General features: G+C 43.0%; 1 protein-coding gene across 1 annotated transcript in view; it reads right to left on the reverse strand.

The window, feature by feature from the left end:
* The window catches only part of col27a1a (collagen, type XXVII, alpha 1a), a 47,595-nt gene that overhangs the window by 25,232 nt on the left and 3,434 nt on the right, over window positions 1–18,929 (reverse strand). The window contains exons 2-8 of the mRNA XM_057019143.1: window positions 18,708–18,778; window positions 14,827–16,343; window positions 11,905–11,958; window positions 6,756–6,809; window positions 5,342–5,395; window positions 5,175–5,228; window positions 194–238 (exon numbers count right to left, since the gene is read on the reverse strand). Coding sequence (XP_056875123.1) covers window positions 194–238; window positions 5,175–5,228; window positions 5,342–5,395; window positions 6,756–6,809; window positions 11,905–11,958; window positions 14,827–16,343; window positions 18,708–18,778 — 1,849 coding nt within the window. The remainder of the gene's footprint in view (window positions 1–193; window positions 239–5,174; window positions 5,229–5,341; window positions 5,396–6,755; window positions 6,810–11,904; window positions 11,959–14,826; window positions 16,344–18,707; window positions 18,779–18,929) is intronic.

Raw genomic sequence — 18,929 nt, forward strand, 5'->3', positions numbered from 1 at the left:
GCAGTAAAAGAGGTACTGTACTTCCCATAGGCTGACATGGATTTCAGTTTACTCTTTATCATCGAGCATTACATCATTGTTGTGCAGACTGTAAGACAGAGGAATGTTGGACTTTGCACAAATATGGGATGTCCAGAAAGTAGGGTGAGGATGACATATGTGAAAGGTGCTGCTGAAATCAAGAAATACTCACAGGCTCTCCGGGAAGTCCAGGTGGGCCAGGGTAACCTTTCTGTCCCTGGAGACAAAAACCAGAACGTTGAGTTTATTTGGAGTACAGCTAGGGACAGAGCAGATACATTTACATGGAAGGAAAGAAAACACCAGATTTGGTTTGTGTGAAGTAAATATGTGTTGACAACAACATTGAGACAAGTTTGATGTGCAAAGAACCAATCTGCTCTTTTGTCAAGGGATCACACTTTCCACCCGTCATGATCGTAGAGAAGGTGCCAGGTTCGTGGCATGTTGATGGACGCATTAACCAGAAAACAGGCTCCGCCCTCTTCCTGCTAAGCAGACACATTGAACCTTTTTTCACTGGTTTTTGCTGACTCAGACCCCCAACATGGTGCAGAGCATAACTAAATCAAAGGTGATGTCTTTCCAGGCCACAGTCTACTAGAGATCAAGAGACGCTGGGATGGAAAAACACAACCAGCCCAAAGAAGCAGAGAGAGGAAAGAGCCTGTTGTTGCGTTTTCCTAAACCGCAGCTAGGAAGCATCAGGCCAAGACTCCCATGTTCCTGTAAATCATCCGTTAGTCCTGTCATCTAACTGCACCTCGGGACAAGGATAGCTTTACATCATCTGGTGTACATCTGTAGAAAAACCACTAGGAGGAGCACGTACACATTTCACACATTAAATAAGTGGTGTTATCATCCTGGCCCGACAGAAGAGATCTGGATTTTACGTGCAAATATATTTGATTATAAGATTATTGTAAAGATTCCTACAAATGTAATTTACTATCTTGGTGAATTTGTGTCCAAATGACTCACTTCTATACATCAGAGTATAACATGCACGTTCACACAAAGATATATATACATTGTTGTCTAATTACATGGCTTACTTGTAGTACAAACATGTGTATGGGCTTATATTACAAAGCTCTACATACAGTACTGTGAGTCCTGGGTATTATACATAACCCTCAAGCCCCAATCTAGACCATCTTAGGTCCTTATCTCACTCATTATAAGCTTGCTAATAAGACTGACCATTCCTGTCCGCCTGTGTTTACAACGCCACTTGCTTAACAAGCATGTGTGTTCAATCAGATAAAACCACCAGAATGCTTTTCATTTACAAAAGCTCCCCTCTATAAGTACTTTTTCCCTTCGTCCTCTCCGACTAATCCGAGGAGCGCCCTGGGGAAGTTTAAGCGCATTTTGGCAGAAACGAAATAAAAGACACATTGTGTCGGCTGGTGTCGTTCCTCGGACTGCATAACCAAACTCTGCACACGCTCGACGCAGCGGGTGTTCAGATTACCGCGGGCCTCGTGTATGTTGAACACTGTGAACCTCAAATAATGAGTGTGGGTCTTCCGCAGACCGCCGCCTCTGGACAGTGCCGCGGTAGCAATGCCGTACCACTCACCTCATTAATCTCTGCTTTCATGTCACCACCTCCCTGTCTCAAACTGCCTCCAAAGCCACATGATTGCTCAGAGCCATCACCACCATGCAATGCAGCTTGTAGATGGCAGATGTAACAAACAACTGCATAAACCGAAATGGATAATTTTGCTGAAAACTCCCCAATGGAAAAACATCCCTCATCTCATTGCTGTCTCGACCACAACTTCAGGGTGCTTACGTGCTGTATCGCTGACAAACGACCAGGACGGCGCAGGAAAGAGCACTGTTTGTTCTTCAAGCAAGACATTCAGAGAACAGGATCGGTGATTCGGATTCTAATTTGGATGAGCATGCATATTTGTCCATTTGGACAGCATGAATAAGTTGAAAGCAGAAGGCAAAATTTACCATTTTTCTACTGCAGGCAAATTGGTTTATCCTTCTTTTTTATTACTATGACAGTTTGTTGGGCTTGGATGTGGTGTGAAAGGAAAATTAACCATATCCATAAACACACCCACTATGGGGCTTTCTCAAACCCTTAAAGCTGACATGTACACTGTAACATACATATACAGTATTTGCAGTTGCCATTGTACAGTAGACCCTTGTTATGAACGAAAACTCTCGATGCGTCACAAGACAGAGTTTCCCAGAACGGAACATAACAGACACTGAGTCACTTCAGGATGGGAAAACAAGGGATGAGTCTTCAGCTTGGCTTTTTCTTTCCATTTCTTAAATATGCTGACATCCATTTAACTAACAAAACTTCAAAAGACATACAAGAAGCTAAAAATACTGTAGGACATAAGATTACGCAAGTTGCTTAGCTTAGCTTGAGCAGTTGGCCAGAAGGATTGAAGGATTTGATAACAGTTGAGGAAGGAACAGTGGTAAAGGAAGTCAGTAAGGTAAACCCAGTGGCTTATAATGTGGCCTTGTAGCTGAGGTTTGGCTTTGTTGTGTGTCCCCTCTCCCTGACCTTTCCTGCCATACTGAAAAGCCATTCAGAGTCTGCTGGTAGAACAAATGTTGTACCGAGCGGAACACGCTTGGCTTGTCTGACAGTGTAAAGTCACACTCTCCCATCAAATGCTCCAAACACAACTGCTTTCCCCATTAAAGTTTTCCATGGAAAACCAGAAGCCAAATTCCCAAATTCCCAGATGAAGCGTCAACCTGAGGCTGATAAATAGCCTGTGTGTATCCATGTGTGTATTTTGCTCTGTGCAAGAAGGGAAGAGGAGATGTAAAGGGGAAAAAAAAACCCACACATTGACTTGTTTTCCCAAACCAAAGTGCTGCATCATCACTGCAATGTAGCGACACTAAAAGACATCATTGCTCTTAAATATTGTATTGAATTCGCAGTGGGCCTCTATGTGAGTGGAGAAACTTGCATCAGTGCGGGACATCTGGGACTTTCCATCTGAGCTCTCCATAAAGGATCCTAACACAACAAAGGTCCTGTTTTCTATACAGTCTCTTTTACCACAGTTCGGTAATTGGCCCTCTGTAGGTGTGCAGATATGTAGGATCAGTGGTGTGAAGCCCAGAATCATGTCTCTGTACATTGTTAAAACCAGGAACAAACGGGGCTATTAAGCCGCCCTATTAGTGTGCAGAAAGAAAGCTGAGTCCTTTCAGTAGGTTTAACAAGTTTCCTTTACAGTCATCATGTCTGTGGTTTATTGACCAATACCTCAGGTATGCTGTGATGATGTCGGTCCAAATATGTTGATGAAGTTGCTATAGTAACCTACCAGACATGGGGATGTAACAGCATACATGGACACTTCTTCATAGAGATAGGAAGCATAGAATGGAGCTTACGAAACACAACTGTAAACAGCTGTTGCTTGCTTTTATTAAAGAAGCTATGTATGATCCTTCAGAGGGATAAGGATAACCCGACATGATGATCTGTGTTGGAATACATCCAATATATAAGGTTACAATAGGTAACCACCTAAAACAAATCATGTTTTTAATATAAATCCATGCTGGTGGGCTAATTTAATTTTTTTTTTGCCTTGATTATTGTATGATAGGATTTTCAGTATGTGGCCTTGTTTGGGTCTCCTTCGCCTGCTGTATTACAGTCTGCGGTTTGGAAGGTTTTTGCAGATGTCATGCAATTATTAATTTGTGGTTATCCTCAGGGGGATGTATGAGTCCAGTAGCTGTCTGTCTTGGGCCAGCACACCCATACCTACAGTTCAGATTCACACATCCCTGTCTGACTCTGCTGTCACAGAACTGACAGGAATAATTTCTCTAAAAGAACTTTTCTTTTCCATCCGTTTTAGACTTTCCATTCTAATCCTGCATGTGTGTGTGTGTGTATGTGTGTGTGTGTGTGTGCGCGCGTGTGTGAGAGTGTGTGTGTGTGTGTGTGTGGTGTGTGTGTGTGTGTGTGTGTGTGTGAGGGACAGAAACATAGGAGAAAGATACACACAGAGAGAAGCAACATCCTAACAAAAGCCATATGTTTAGTCAGGGCGATTGTCCAACATGCGTTTGACAGCCTCCCAGAAATCCTGTCTCTATGGGAGGATAGTGAGGACATGCAGTTGCATTTTGTACCTTTACTAAGAGCCATGAAATCATTTCACTAACTCTATCTCTATTTGACTGAAATGGTTTCTATTACTCAGCGTAAATCGGATGGTACCGAACTCATCTTCTGGGGTCCTCTGTGACCCTGTATAAAGTGTGTAAATAGTATAGTGACCCTGTATAAAGTGTGTAACTGTTTTATTTTAGATATGATCACCTCAGACTCAAAGAGCAACTGATCATTTATCTTTCCGATTACCAAGTCTGGTCTAATTTATTTTAGTAGTGTTTCCTTTTTTCTAGTTTTCCATGTGTGTGTCTGGGGGGGATGGACATAAACATTCCAATCATCATCCCTCAGAAGCAACCAGTTTTTCAAAGTATTAAGGCCACTCTGATTCTTCAGTCAACTATAGAAAACAAATACTCTATGTGGGAATTATTTCTGTCTTATATCGCCCTAATGTGTGTTTATAACAGTCGTTGCGTGCATGCGTTGAACATAAACACATGCACAATTCCAACTTTATCCATCCTGCATTTCCCCTGGTCTGTTCATGCTCCAGTCCCGTCCCACAGATGGATCTGTCCCACTTTCTCACATATCGACCCTCACGAATCACTCATGTTGTGACTTAACAGCTAAGTTGCTGGCAGTTTTGTGTTTGATTGCATGATCTTCCCCTTCCATTCCTCTTGACATCCAGCCAGAGAACATTAAGACCCCTCTGAGCTCTGCTTCCAGCAAATGCAGATGGGAGAAATGGCAAGCACAGCAAAAAAGGGGGAATAGAAGGCGTTGCAAACACACACACACACACACACACACACACACACACACACACACACACACACACACACACACACACACACACACAAACAGCAATAACAGACATATCACACGAAAAACATACAATCTTCTGAAACAGAGGCGCATGTTCCTCAGCATCTGCAGATGGAATCACTGTCCACCCCCCTGATGTTAGTAAAAAGACAGAACAATTACAATGTGGTGGATTTACCTGCCGACCTGTTTGACCAATCAGTCCAACCGGGCCAATAATCCCTGAGTCTCCCTGGATCAAAAATCAAAGAATTGTTAAAAGTGAGAAAAGTCTGCACGACAACAGTGATCACTTCGTATGTGCGTCGGTGTTCTGTGGTAGAAGCAAATAAGGGTACACCATACCTTTTCTCCTTTAGGTGCTGGCCCAGGTGACATGCCGGGGTCTCCTTTTTTCCCCTGGGAAACCACACAAAGGCCCCTATGTCAGTGATTTTAATCTCAAAATTATTCTAAGTGCAAAAAATAAAAAATAATTTTCTCTTTCATGTCAAAGATAAGGGTAAAAAAGTTTTCAACGCGGTAACACAGACACCCAAATGATTTCCTGAGCAACATTCTATGGGCCCAGTGACCCACTAGTCACACACCACGCATGATTGTCAGCAGGTAACAATAACGGGGCTTCAACACATCAAAGGTACGGATCGGAAATTACACTGGAGGAGTGCTGAGTCCTTCTTTCCCCACGACAGCCTGCTATTTACAACTTTGTTTCATTTAATTTCGATGAAAGGGCCGAGACTGCAGTAAACCGCAAGACATCAAACGGTCCAGAATCTTTCTTTCAACACACCTGCCAGGTAGAAGAAGGCTGCACTGTGACACCCTCGAAAGAGGGTTCATTCACCACGGCGGGGTTTCAAATGTCTGCTTCAGGGAACAGGTCTACTCCACTTTTTCCAGTGGATTTCATTGACAAAGAACTGGGTAAGCGTCCAGTTACAAAATGTTAAAACTTCAACACAAAGCCTCTCAACAGCCTCTAAACATAAAAGTTGTCATGTTTACCTTACAAACAAGAACAAGACATTGAAAGCTTTTAGATTTGTGGTCGTGATTGGAATGTTTAATCTGCTTCTCGGACAAGATAGAGAATGATCAGAAAAACAGTTCAATGGGAAAGAGACTAGGAATACGAGAAGGAGTTTATGCATTACATCAGAGAGAGTAAAGAACACAGATGACCTAGACGGGTCAGAACTCTGGTACTGAGGATGGGCAACATGTCAGCAAACACCTACACAGTTTACATTTATGCCCGGTATTTTTATAATGCACTTTGAACACAGATATTCACCCACCCCCTGTGTACTCGGTACATAGTCCCAGAGGTCAAGGGTGTTTGCTTAGTCATACATCAGCGCAGACAATAATATAGGGGATGCAGAGAACTTGTCTTGGCCGGGGTCAGACGTTAAAATTGGACAGGTTTATTTCAAGTTCTCACTTTCCAACTCATAACATCTTTCCTCAGCATTCCGGTAAATTACTTCCCCCTGGTGACCAACTGACCTTCTCACCCCTGCTCAGCTGTAGTGGTAGTCAACATGCTTGATTGTTTTTTATATTTAAAGGATATTCAAACAAATACGTATTTGATGAAGTTGGAGTATATTTGGAAGAACTTTGTCCTTATAATCTCACTGAACTGAATTTAATACTCATTTTTCTGGGCAGTTCACAGAGCAATGGGGAAACAATCACGGCTGCTATGTTCTCAATGCATAATATATTCAAATAATCGGCGATGGGGTACCTTAAGTCCGGATGGACCAGCCTGGCCAGGATTTCCATGGGGACCAGGGGCACCCTGCACAAAACCAGACAGAAAACAATGTCAATCTGTGAGCTCTCGATCTATCTTCACGGTGAGAAAGAGCTGATGCAGACTGCCGCATTGCTACTGTGAAGTCTGTCTGGAGAACTACAGCGGTCATAGTACTTTAACCTGCGTTCCAATACAACGGATGTGTGTTAGTGTGTGTGTGTTGGGTGGTGAGTGAGGTATTTGGTGATTGTGTTGGGGGTAGAAGTGAATGGAAAATGGGGCTCTCTGGGGCTGTTTCACCATATGGATGTGGTTTTCCAGCCCTCTGTTGCCTCACACTCTGCAGCCACCCCCACGCACATGCAAACACACATTTGCCAAACTTCTTAATGAGTAATGCAGAACTCCTCGTATCATAACATTTAAAATTCCTTCACCGGTGTGTGTTTCTGTCCGCACTGGCTGTTGCTGAGGAAATGAACGCAACTGCGTCTGAAAGCAAACAAAGCGAGATCTACAGTAGCGGCATATTGGTAATGTGAACTGTCTCTCCACGTCCAAAGGTCCCCCTGGGAAGGTTTAGCTGAAGCTTTTCAAAGCCAAAACATAAATCTGCACCAATTTTTCTTCTTGGTTTAAACAGCAACTGGCACAAGACCTGCCTCCATCATTTATCTAGCTGTTCATCCGTCTAGCTTCTCCTCCTCTGAATGTCTTTTTCCCTGTGGATGTCTGGCCCTACTCCTGCTCTCCGCGTAGTGGTGGTGGTACCATTGATCCCCGACCAACTCCCATGGCAGGTTAAGGGTCGAGTGAGCGAGAGAGGGTGGAAAAAACAGCCAGAACTGCTTCACTAGTCAGCAAGTTTCACTAAGGTCCGTCACAACAAATCAGGCAGCTATTATGTTTCCACCTGTAGCATCAAAAAACGTGTGGCCACATCCAGTCAGGCAGCTCTCTATAATCCCAAAAGAAGACAGGGCTGCTTGGAGCTTTGATTTGGGTTGTGCAGCTGAACAGAAAGCCCTTTGATAAGGTTGGGTGCAGACAACACAATTACAGGAGTGGATCTGTGAATGAAAAAGTTGTGAGGAATAAATGTGAATGAGAAACATTTATAGTACTGTCAAGATTTTAAGACGCTGTTCTCCCCCTTTCATTGTCTCTTCCCCTTTCATTTTCAGTTCCCATCCAGCTGCTGTAGCAGTTGGTTTGTCCCGACAATGTTAACGGGCGCTGTTGTGCAATAAATATAGTCAGACAAACTAGACACATTCAAATTACAAGCTTCAAAATTAGCCTGGTGGTTTACCACGGTTCGGGCAGTGCAGGGGTAGGCACAGGCTGACATTTGGTATTCTGCCCTTGTTTCCATGTTGTGTCCCCTCTTACCCAACAGGTGCCTAATTAGAGAAGGCCAGGGTGGAGCGAAAAGACAAGCTGAAGGCCATCAAGTAGGAAACCGCCATGCTCTGAATAGCTATTTGGAATATTACTGCGGTTCCTGTGGTGATTATGCTCCTGGCTTTTTGTGACTGATTACTAAACTATCATAATCACAAGAGCATTAATGCTGCTTACATCCAAGGTTCCATAATGACACCATATGTGTACTTTACAGCCAAGAAACACTGTATATCTCCTATATGGAGATTGTGAATCTGGATGTATGACATAATTCCCAAGGCTGCATTCCCACAGAGAATATTTTAGATGCGCCTCTTTAATGGGTTGTGCTGTAAACACAGGCTGACTTTCAACACAAGCTTGTAAAAGACAGTATTTAAATGTATACAGGGAGTGCATTAACAATAAAAACGTGGTTTGATGCCATGCCAAAGGAGCTCCTGGGGGAACGTCTGACGAACCAACTTCAGATCAAGAGCCTGAAAATCCATTGGAGGTCTTTGTAATTGGACGTCCCAGTCACCCCACATGGTGAAACCTTTGCCTCTGACGGACTGAATGGGATACTTCAACCCTTATTCTTTTGTGCCCGCTTTACCATTGACTTAAATGAACAAACATTTGCTGCCAAGAGTCGCAAAGACTGCAAACTATCTTCATAACAATAGAGGTGCGTGAGGCAAATGAATTAAGGTGTGCTATCAAAAAATCAATAATATAAAGTTACAGCCAAAGTTTCAAGTGGTAAATAAATCCTGCTGTGACCAAAGGAGCTCACAAAGGGAATTATAAGAAATGTTGTTTCATTGTTTCCCCATTTACAAGACTAACTATGATATTTCATAATAAATATAAGGAACATGAAAATTAGAATGGAAAGCAAGATGCCAAGAGTGAGAATATCATAATGACTAATGTTTAAATGCCCAAGCTGCAATTCTGGATTTTATTACACTAATGATCCAGAGATGTCCATGAACACAATTCGAAGGTGGGATCTTGAGAAGATCATCTGTTGCCTGGCATTAACAAAACACCTCAACACACTGCACTAGGCAGGGCTCAGCACCTTTTTATGGTCATAGTTTTCCAGGTTTCTATTGTTAATGTCCATCTGGAATTGGAATTACTTTTTTGTGCAGGTAAAGAAATGAGGGATTTTTCCTTAATGGCAGGTTTTTTTGTCATTTAGAGAAAGACTGATGCTGCAACTACCTCACTTCTGCTACACCACTATCGTCATTATCCGCCAACAGCCTTGAAAGAGCTCAACCTGACTGTTTAGGCACTCAGAAAAGTCTTCTTGTACTGACACTAGGTTCAATAGCAACAGTGTCTTGCACTCCCATGCGTCAGATCAAAGGTCAAAGTTCACAAGTGGGGCTTGGTGGTCTCAATGGTGTCCTGTGTGTCATCATACTGACTTCCAGTAATCTGAGGCTATGAGGGTCACACTAAAAAAAAGCTGAGAATGGCTCGTCTACAGCAAAAACCTGGGTCTGGAAATTAGCTTTAGACAATAAAAGATGATAATTATAATCAAATCCCACCATTCTGCCAGGGAGCCCAGACTGTATAAACAATCAATACTTGTAAGTTATCATTTCAGTGTTAAGAAAGGGGATTTCTTCCAAAAGAAAGAAAACACACTCCATCTTAGCCAAGGAGGGACAATCAACAACATATGGTTTTGAGTGCCTTTTTTGCTCAGGGTGCGAGTGTGCATATCTCTGCACGTACACACACACACACACACACAGTAGCAGCAATTGCACCTGATGCTTTTGTTTACAGGAAAGTTCAGATATGCACCTCTTTATAAAGAGAGGTCATAAAGACAACTACACCTCTGCTCTTCATGGCGTGGGACTGGAGCTCTGGCATGTACACACTTCTGCCTGACATGTGTGCATAAAACAAAACAATCTAGGCCTCCATGCGACAGCCGTGGCATATTTGCAAGTGACCCCCATTAAAATGGCATCAGAACCAAAGGCTTTTACAAGTGCTTTTTTATTTAGGAGGGTTGTACTCGTTGTTTGCGCTTTGCAAACCAACCGCTTCCACTGACAATGCCACCAGCAGACCAACAGCTGGTCTGCTGGTGGCACTTTTGCCGTGCCTGCCAAAGGTCCACAGGACCACAACTCTGGCATATAAATCAGTATGAGGTGATCAGTTAACACACAGAGATGATGAATGAGGTTTGAGACAGGCAGGGGATTCAGCATTGGACAAGGCTGAATGGAAAGTGAACTCACAGGTTCAACTGGGGACATATATAATAGAATATTTTTTAAAAATTCTACAGAAAAATGGTTCCATTTGGAGTATTACTTATAATATATTATGCTTGGCAGCGCCAAGGTTATGCAGCTCATACTATAGGTTGTGTTTGAGTCATTCCAAACCTATTTAACAGTGGCGGCTGCTGCTGCTGTGGGACTACTGCAAAAAGGCTCACAGGTCCAAATACAGCTTCCAATTAAAGCCACACAAAGACCTTTTTATTCATTTATAGCACACTGACTACAGAAATATGCAGTCTCCAAAACCACTTAATCAAGATCTTTGAAACATTTGAAAACATTTTTATGGCACTTTTTTTCTATTGGGTGACAGGTTGGTTACATTTTGAATCGCAGCTGACATCCGTATGGGCAGGGTCCTCTTAAGCAGCATTGAGTTGTCCAGCTTAACTTTTGATTAGTATGTAATAGCAAGTCAAACCACATCAGAAATTCAACTAAATCAAATCAGTCAATCAGGTCCAGATAAAATGATGGGGCGACCTGGTGTTTTTACTTTTAATAACACAAATATTAAACATGCCGGGGTTGCTGGAGGAATATGTGAAAAGCAATCAATCCTCTGGGATTTATAAATCATCAAATATAAGGCAAGTTCCTCCACTACCTTTACATCCACATTCTGTGCATTAGAGATGTACAGAAAATTCCACAAATGAGACCCAGATTTGAGAATAGATCCATTTAACTGCCTTGTAGAAAGAGCACCTTCATTGCTCTAGAATGGGATTCCTATGAAGTCAGCATGGCCCTGCTGCAACAGCTCACTGAGGAGAAGAAAGTCCAGTGGAGCCATGTGTTCTCTGTCTGTTTACAGTGCTTTTATTAGGCATCCTGTGCCACAGGCAGCCTTTTGAAAGGCCGTCTTTATAGGAGCTTTCCTGTTTATGCTCAGGGGTGGGAGGTCAGCACTCACAGCCCTGTGCTGAATACGGTCAATCTGTCTGCATAGTAAAACTCTGTGCAGGAGTACGTGTGAGAGAGAGAGAGAGAGAGAGAGACAGAGGGAGACAGAGAGAGAGAGAGAGAGACAGAGAGATTGTGTCAGCTGGAGAGTGGGATTGATTTAAAGTGATGTGAGTGTGGCTGGATGGGTAGGTCACCATTGTAAATTCTCAAAATGTCCAACATCCTTCTGTCCCAGACCGCAAAGACACAGTTTTCTGCATTCTTGTCTATTTTGTTTTTTGAGCTCCCGGAATCATCTCTCGCCAAAGCGGTTAGTTGCTGACTGCCTGTGTTTAAGCCCTCGGTCAGCATCAGTGGCAAAATCACACACAAACACAATAAAGCTAAAATAAGACATACATCAGATGGTTGCTTAAAAGGAAAAAATGAACACCATAAACTTCCTTTGTGAAGGTTACAAATTAGATTTTATATGTATTTTAAGATGTATATGGGACACCAATGAAACTTACCCGTGGACCCCTCTTGCCTGGCACACCTGGCTTCCCTGGAGGTCCTGGAAATCCCTGGTGAGAGAAAGCATTGAGTTAGCATTGCATACATCACAAGACACGGCTGTCCATTCGGTTTAACTCTCCATTCACATCCACCAAATCATTTGTACCCATAGATTCATCTCAACTTGACGATACTCTGTCCATCCCAAGGCTCTTCCTAATGCCAGGAAACCACAGAAATACCAAAAATGATGGTATTGCCACAAAGGCTGCGCGGCAGCAGTGGAAAACACGACACCTCAAAGCACTGCGGGGGCTCAGGATTGTTTTGTTGTAAACATGTTTTTAAAATGTCTCCTTGCCTGTAAACGCATCACAGTATTCTGTCCTGGCGCTGTTAAATTCAAGTACTCACATGATTTTTCTCACACAGCAGAAGTTATTGAACTGTTAAAGTTGTACCCTTTAAGTAGTTGGCTGTTATCAGTTTTCACAGCTTATTGGCTCAGAGGGGGGAAAGGTACCTGCGACTAATTTATCATGTCTTTCTGGATGACCTCCAAGGTTGAGACCACCACTATTGTTACAGGTGGTCCACTCAGTGGTGGCCCAAGGACCTGTCAACATGAACACACACTCCAGCCCATCTTCACGCCCCCGAGGTTTGGCCCTGCTTCCTTGGACTTGTTTGGTTGTTTATTTGTTCCTGCAGCCTTCTCTACTTTGCACCTGTCCATCTCTGACTTTTCTCCTGCCTGCTGACAGCTCACGGGGCAGACAGGATAGACGACTTACATAAGATCCACACAAGCGAGAATTTTCCAAGAACAACAACACAATGACAGACCGACGGAAAGGAAAAGCTGTTTTTAGTCATATGGTTTAGACTTGGTGAGTGTGTCTACAAGGATGTTAGTTAGGCCGCGATTTGGATCCAGGGTTTTTCCTAGACAGAATTATCAGCCCATCCGAGAGGAAAGCCATCTGGACCCAAATCAGCGATAAATAAATATGAGAAGGGAGAATGTCTCAAAGCACCTCTGCATTTAACATCCTCTGACTGATGTATTTTTTGGCTGTGCTCAAGCAGCCTCTAATGAGAGTTAATTAAGAATAATTTTAATGTAAATGGATAGGCAGAACTGTATTTAATTTAACAAAAACCTGAGCAATCATAAACTTACACAGTCTGAACTTATAAATTGCAACAGGAGATCTCATAAAGTCTGTTCCTTCGCAACAGCGAGGAGGCAAAGGTGCTTCGGATTATGCCGTGCCAAAATCTGCTGCTTACGCACAATGGAAGCACAAATCCAGACTACAAATGCTGGCAGACGCAATGGCTTCTGCTTCTCATAATTGCTTATGTGCATGTGTAAGAGATATTAACGTATGAGAGCGTGTGTGTACAAGACTGCACCGCAAGGTAGTTACAGACGGTAACCACATGGCACATGTCTATATGAAATCTAAACTGTGTTGGAGAGGAAGAAAGGCTGGGTTCATCTGGTTCTCCCCAGACATTAAACACAGACATACTTGTACGTGTACCCTCACACTTACATGCAGACAGTTGAACACATGGGTCAAGCTATGTGATGCTGTCAAATTAATTAATAATTGATCTGATCTGTTGAGCGTTGTATCATCACTTCAACCAGGTAGTCTAGTACTAACAAACCTCATTACATTGAATAATCACATTTTTTGTTACAGGTAGTACTTGATAAAAGATCATATTTTGGATTTTTTTGTATAATGGCAATTGACAAAGAGTTTTCAGCCCCTGACAGGCAACACTGCAATTTACAGTAGAAAATTAAAGGCTAGCCTACAGTGTAGAAGCAAGGCATGCATATCAAACGCAGGTCCTAGTCACACTTTGCAGTAAGTGACTGAAACTCAAGGGAGGCTGTAATTGCAAACACTGAGGTCAGATCACTCAAGCAGTATTGAAGTCAGTAAAACCTTGTGTGGGCCATAATGTGGAATTTAAAACAACATATAAAATCCTCAGACATTTTGATCCATCTGCAAGACATCTTACGCAGCATTCAAAACTCAGAGTGCTGTCTTCCGTGTATATTCCATCATAAACCAATCACGTGTCACTTACAAACTAAACAAACTACGAAGCTAAAGCTTTTTTTTTACCATCACAATCCGTCAAGGAAATTCCTGCTTCTAAAGGCCTATAGCTTACATTTGTGCCTGCACACTACTGAATGATGGTGTTTACTGACTGTTGTGACCTTTGACCTGGCTTTGAAAGAGGGCCATGAGACCTCCACCAGCCCTCTGTGACAGAGGAATCTGGTGCAGAGACGACAAGGCGTCAGACCTGACACGTCACACCCAGCCTGAAGGTCTCTTTCCACAGAAAGAGGGAGAAAGACAGCCCAAAAATTGGAATTTCTATTTCGCCTCTGTGTTGAAGAAAAGTGCCTGAGCCCCATATCTCTGCAGGGTCTCTAAGACTCCAATCTGATGCGGTCTTTTACATTGCACAAAGACTACCACAGATCTCAATGGCCTTTTACTAGCATACAGCACTTGCTGTCACCACTTTCCTAATGTAAACTATTGATCTCACCGACCACAACTGCCAGATAATTTGAGACGTGACTGCATGGCTGTTCCTCTGGGGGTTCCTTTAACTGTACAGTGCACTTTCTTTGTACTTTATGGAACTGACCATGTTTTTCCAAATCTGTAGAAAAACAGTTCGCTGTGCAGGCGACAACGAAAACAATCTCCAAGCACAGACCACCAATATGATACAGTTCACATGTACCTGAAAATTTTGGCGTGTAAATGGGGCCTATCACCATCACCGTCTTTGTTAGTACCAAATGCTAGCCGACTAAAAAGTAAAACCACTTGACTTGTTATTTTTCACACAAACCTCCAGACTCTCAAAAGACCATAGGTGCTTACCGATGGGCCTGGTTCTCCTTTTTGTCCAACAGGTCCAGCCAGCAGAGAGAACTGAGTCGGTGGCACTTCCCAGCTCTGGAAGCCATCAGTGGCAGGTGGTGTCACTGTGATGTAGGAGGATCGGGTTGGCCGTGGGGTGACTGGAGCCTTTGTGGTTTTGACTTGCTTTGTTGGTTTAATGTCCTGCTTAGAAGTTGTCTTTGAGTCTTTTGTAGTTGTAGCTTTGGAGATGGTTGTTTGTAAGGGGACAACTTTGGACGATGTTGTCGTTTTAGAAGGAACCGTTTTAGCAGAAATTGTTTTGGTTTTGGGCGGAGTGGCTTTGGATGGTGTAGCTTTAGGTTTAGAAGGGGTTTTCTTAGTTGTGGAAGACTGTGGTTTCTTTGGGAGTATACCTTGTTCAGATAAGGATGGCTTGGCCTTTGTCTTGGTGGGTTTGACGCTGCTAGTGGCTGGGAGAGAAGTTTTCTTCTTGTCTGTGACTCCAACTGTCTTTTTGGGAATGTTACGCTGAGTGGGCTTTGTGGATGAGGGTTTGGGGGTTTTCTGATTTGAAGCTCTGGAGGTGGAAGGTCTTAGGCTTGGTGGTTTTGTTGGTGGTGTACGTATTTTGAGTGGTACGGTGACAGTTTCAGTCTTGGCCTTTAGAGGTGGTGAGACTAAACCGAGTTTGACTGTCACTGGCATCACCGTTCCTAGCAGGGGGGTAGGAATTGTCCAGGGGCCAGGTTTAACTGTTTGGGAGGGAGCTACATACCTGACAGCTGAGGCAGCAGCAGCAACACTCCTGGCAAGGCTTAGCCGGGTGGACTTCTTGGCTGTGTCCAGGCCACCAGGTTTAGGGGTAGCAGCGGTAACTGTGATGTTTGTATCTCGCGGTATGATAGGCAATAAGGGTGAAAGGTTAGGCCTGTATATGTCAGCTTCCCTGCATTGTTTCTTAATGTATCTGCAGTAGTTGTGAGCTGCCTGTGCAGAGGGGACAAGGTCAAACTGGCAGATGGCTCCCTCAAAATGTGCTGAGCCTTGCTGCTGGTTGGTTCTACCCAGCAAGAGGGAGCCCTGGAGTTCAGGAGCCAGTCCTTCCTCGTTGTCCCACCCAAAGTCTGCATGAACACTCCGCTCTCCGCAAGAGGCATAAAGAGTCACTTTGTGTCCATTAATTCCTAATGCCAGCTGGTGCCACTGACCATCATGGGGCTCATAGGGCAATGTCACTGAAGTGTTTGATCCTGTGTGAAGGACCAAGTTGTTTGGTGTAAGCTGTAGACCGAGAAGGAGCTTCTTGCGCTGTGAGAGCAGGGTGAAAAGGAAAGCACTGTTGACACGGTGCGAGCGCACACTCAGGACAAGTGACAGGTTGGCCCAAATAGATGCTGGAAGGAGTGAGCGCAACGGAGTTTCAATTTGAGCCCGCTGGTTGAGGATGACCCCCGATCGGAATGGAATGACGCCGGCTGGCAGCGAACGTGACGGCTTCTCTCCCTTAAGCCCCAACTTTTGGAGGATGTCCACATCTGTGGAAGAAAGTGTCATTAGCCGCATCAGCAATAATGACTGATTTATAAATGAAGAGTTTGCAACACGCAATTTTTAAGAGTTTAAATTTGTGGTGTAAATGTTGTAATTACAAGTTACATCCATTCAATGCAACCAACTTAAAAACAAATAACAATATAGTTCTGTATTCTACAAAAGCCTGCGGGATGCTTTCCAAACTACACTACCTTCAGCAAACTTATATAACTTCCACGCCAATTAGTATGACTGCTGTTCTCCTGTAAATTGAAGTGCTGGAAATCTTTGCTTGACTGCCGCCAAGGCATGGCTTCTTTGTGTTAAAGCTATAGGGGATTCATGATCCAAAGGACGGCATCAACAACCAGACAATCGCATCACCCCCCCCCGGCCATCCCCTCCGCTCTCATGTATAGAGTTATTTTCAAAAATGACTTTACGTTCCACATTTCACTCTCGGGGTCCTATTGCTCATTCCCTATATGACCTGTGATCTCCAACCCAGGCCCCTCACCATCTTTATTGTCTCGGGGTTCGCTCTGACCTGTGGTCACTGAGCCTTTTCTAATTGGGACATGTGTACAGAAGCCCTGCTTGTGAAAAGATAGAAACATCGGCAAGATATATTGAAAAGATGACAGAAATCAAGCACAATGCGGTCTTTGAATGAGACGCTTGTATGGCTACAGTCATGAAACTTGCTCCATTAGACCATTTGGGTCACAGCCACAGAATCATCTAATAGTATAGTTGTTTTAAATTGATGAGGAATTCACAAAAAAAAAAAAAAGGGTTCTAGCATTGCCTATTTGCATTTTTTAAGGAAAAATCAGGCAAAATGTAAGTATTTCAACAACCTAGTCAGTTCTTGAAGGTTTTTGCTTATTTTGCAAAAGCCTGTAAGATTCTCCCTCCAATTAAAACCCCAGGGTTTTATAAATCTAACAGGAAACAAGAACTCAAGTACAAAGAGCATAAAGTAAATCATCCATATGTTTCCTCTTCTGCACTAAAGGACATAGGGAATATGCTCTGTATTAAGACCAACTGTAATAATATTGCCCTTATACAGGGGCATACATTAGCCACGTGGTTTTAGATATACAAAATACTGTGTCAATGTGGATATGCGCTAGATACAGTCAGATGTGTGTCCAACACATAGCTGGAGTTCACAGCCTCGGTCTTTGCCAAGTTATTCAAGTACCACGGAGAGAAGGTCCAAGAGTCTTCACTGTAATGTTGTTCCTTGTAAATGATAAAGTCATTGATTCATTTGAACACAATCAACAGACTTTTCTTTGGAAAGACTTGCAGCATTGAACCAGCTATAAATGCATTCCATGCATAATTACAAAATCAGAACCGTGATATATGACAGAGCCTAAAAGGCAGAACTCATAATTTTGGCTATTTTGGAACAGAGCAGACTGTTAAAAGAAGAGGCCCCTATTCATAATCAAACCAGGATAGTGATGAGTGGATAGAAAGAAGGGAGGCTGGAAAGAAATTGGATTACTGTGGACATTGTTCTAAAAGCTTTTTGTACTTTGTTGCTTTGCTTGCAGCTTCATCTTGCTGAATCTGCATTGGGGCGATGGGGCATGCTATGATTGGCTCATCAGTTTCGTAAATGGGTGCGGGAAAAGAGGTGACAAAATCATGCAAACCGCATCGCACACCCCCAGTGAGATGTCCTCATCTTAACATATGCCTATCGACCAACCAAGATCAGTTGTGAATTCTAGTTCCACTGGCTTCCACCCTGCAATTGTAAGATTGCAGCTTCAGGGAAAGCTTGTCTGACCTAAAATGTGCTTGCTCAGTCTCAATTATATTACTGGAAAGAGGGACAGATTGTTTTTTCCACAGAGTTACTTGAATAATTGGAAAATTTCTACATTCTCAATCACTTTGTGTTTTAACCAACATATATCATTTTCAGCCACGGGGGGCAGCAGGTATTCATATTTAATTGCAAGTGAACTCACCAATTTGAGAACAATGATACATCTGGTTGTTATTCTGACCCTCTGATGAACTGCATCCAGCATTCACTCCAGTAGCTTAATTTTGATCTCTATCATCTCACTATCAAGAACAGAAAAATCTGACTCTAGATGCTAAATGCCTGACTATATTACAAACTGCTGGCAGGTATTTGTGGCTAAGCTGAAGCAAAAGCTAAAATCACCCAAAAAAGAACAATGACCTTGAAGCTGAATGCTTGAACTCACTGCTAAGCTGCACAAAGCTAGGGGAAGTTGAAGATTTGGTAAATAATTCTCCGCAGGTTCATCACCATCAGGGATCCCTTTCCCACTGTTCTGTCAGTAGAAGGAAATAAGAGGTGACATCCTTACCTTCAGAGTGTACTTGTGTAAGTCCCAGGCAACAAGTACAATAAAAAACTGTACAGAGCAATAGGGCTCTCCTAAAGGAAGAGAAAAGATGGTGTAAAAATTAATATAGTGCAATTTCATCTGTAAATGAAACAAACGTGAAGCTTCAGTAGCTTTAACCCAGCATGTCCGTATTTTAGATCTTTTAAAAACATAATTATACTTGTTGATTATTCACTATGG

This window comes from Takifugu flavidus, chromosome 20, assembly GCF_003711565.1.
Source record: "Takifugu flavidus isolate HTHZ2018 chromosome 20, ASM371156v2, whole genome shotgun sequence".
Taxonomy (NCBI): Eukaryota; Metazoa; Chordata; class Actinopteri; order Tetraodontiformes; family Tetraodontidae; genus Takifugu; species Takifugu flavidus.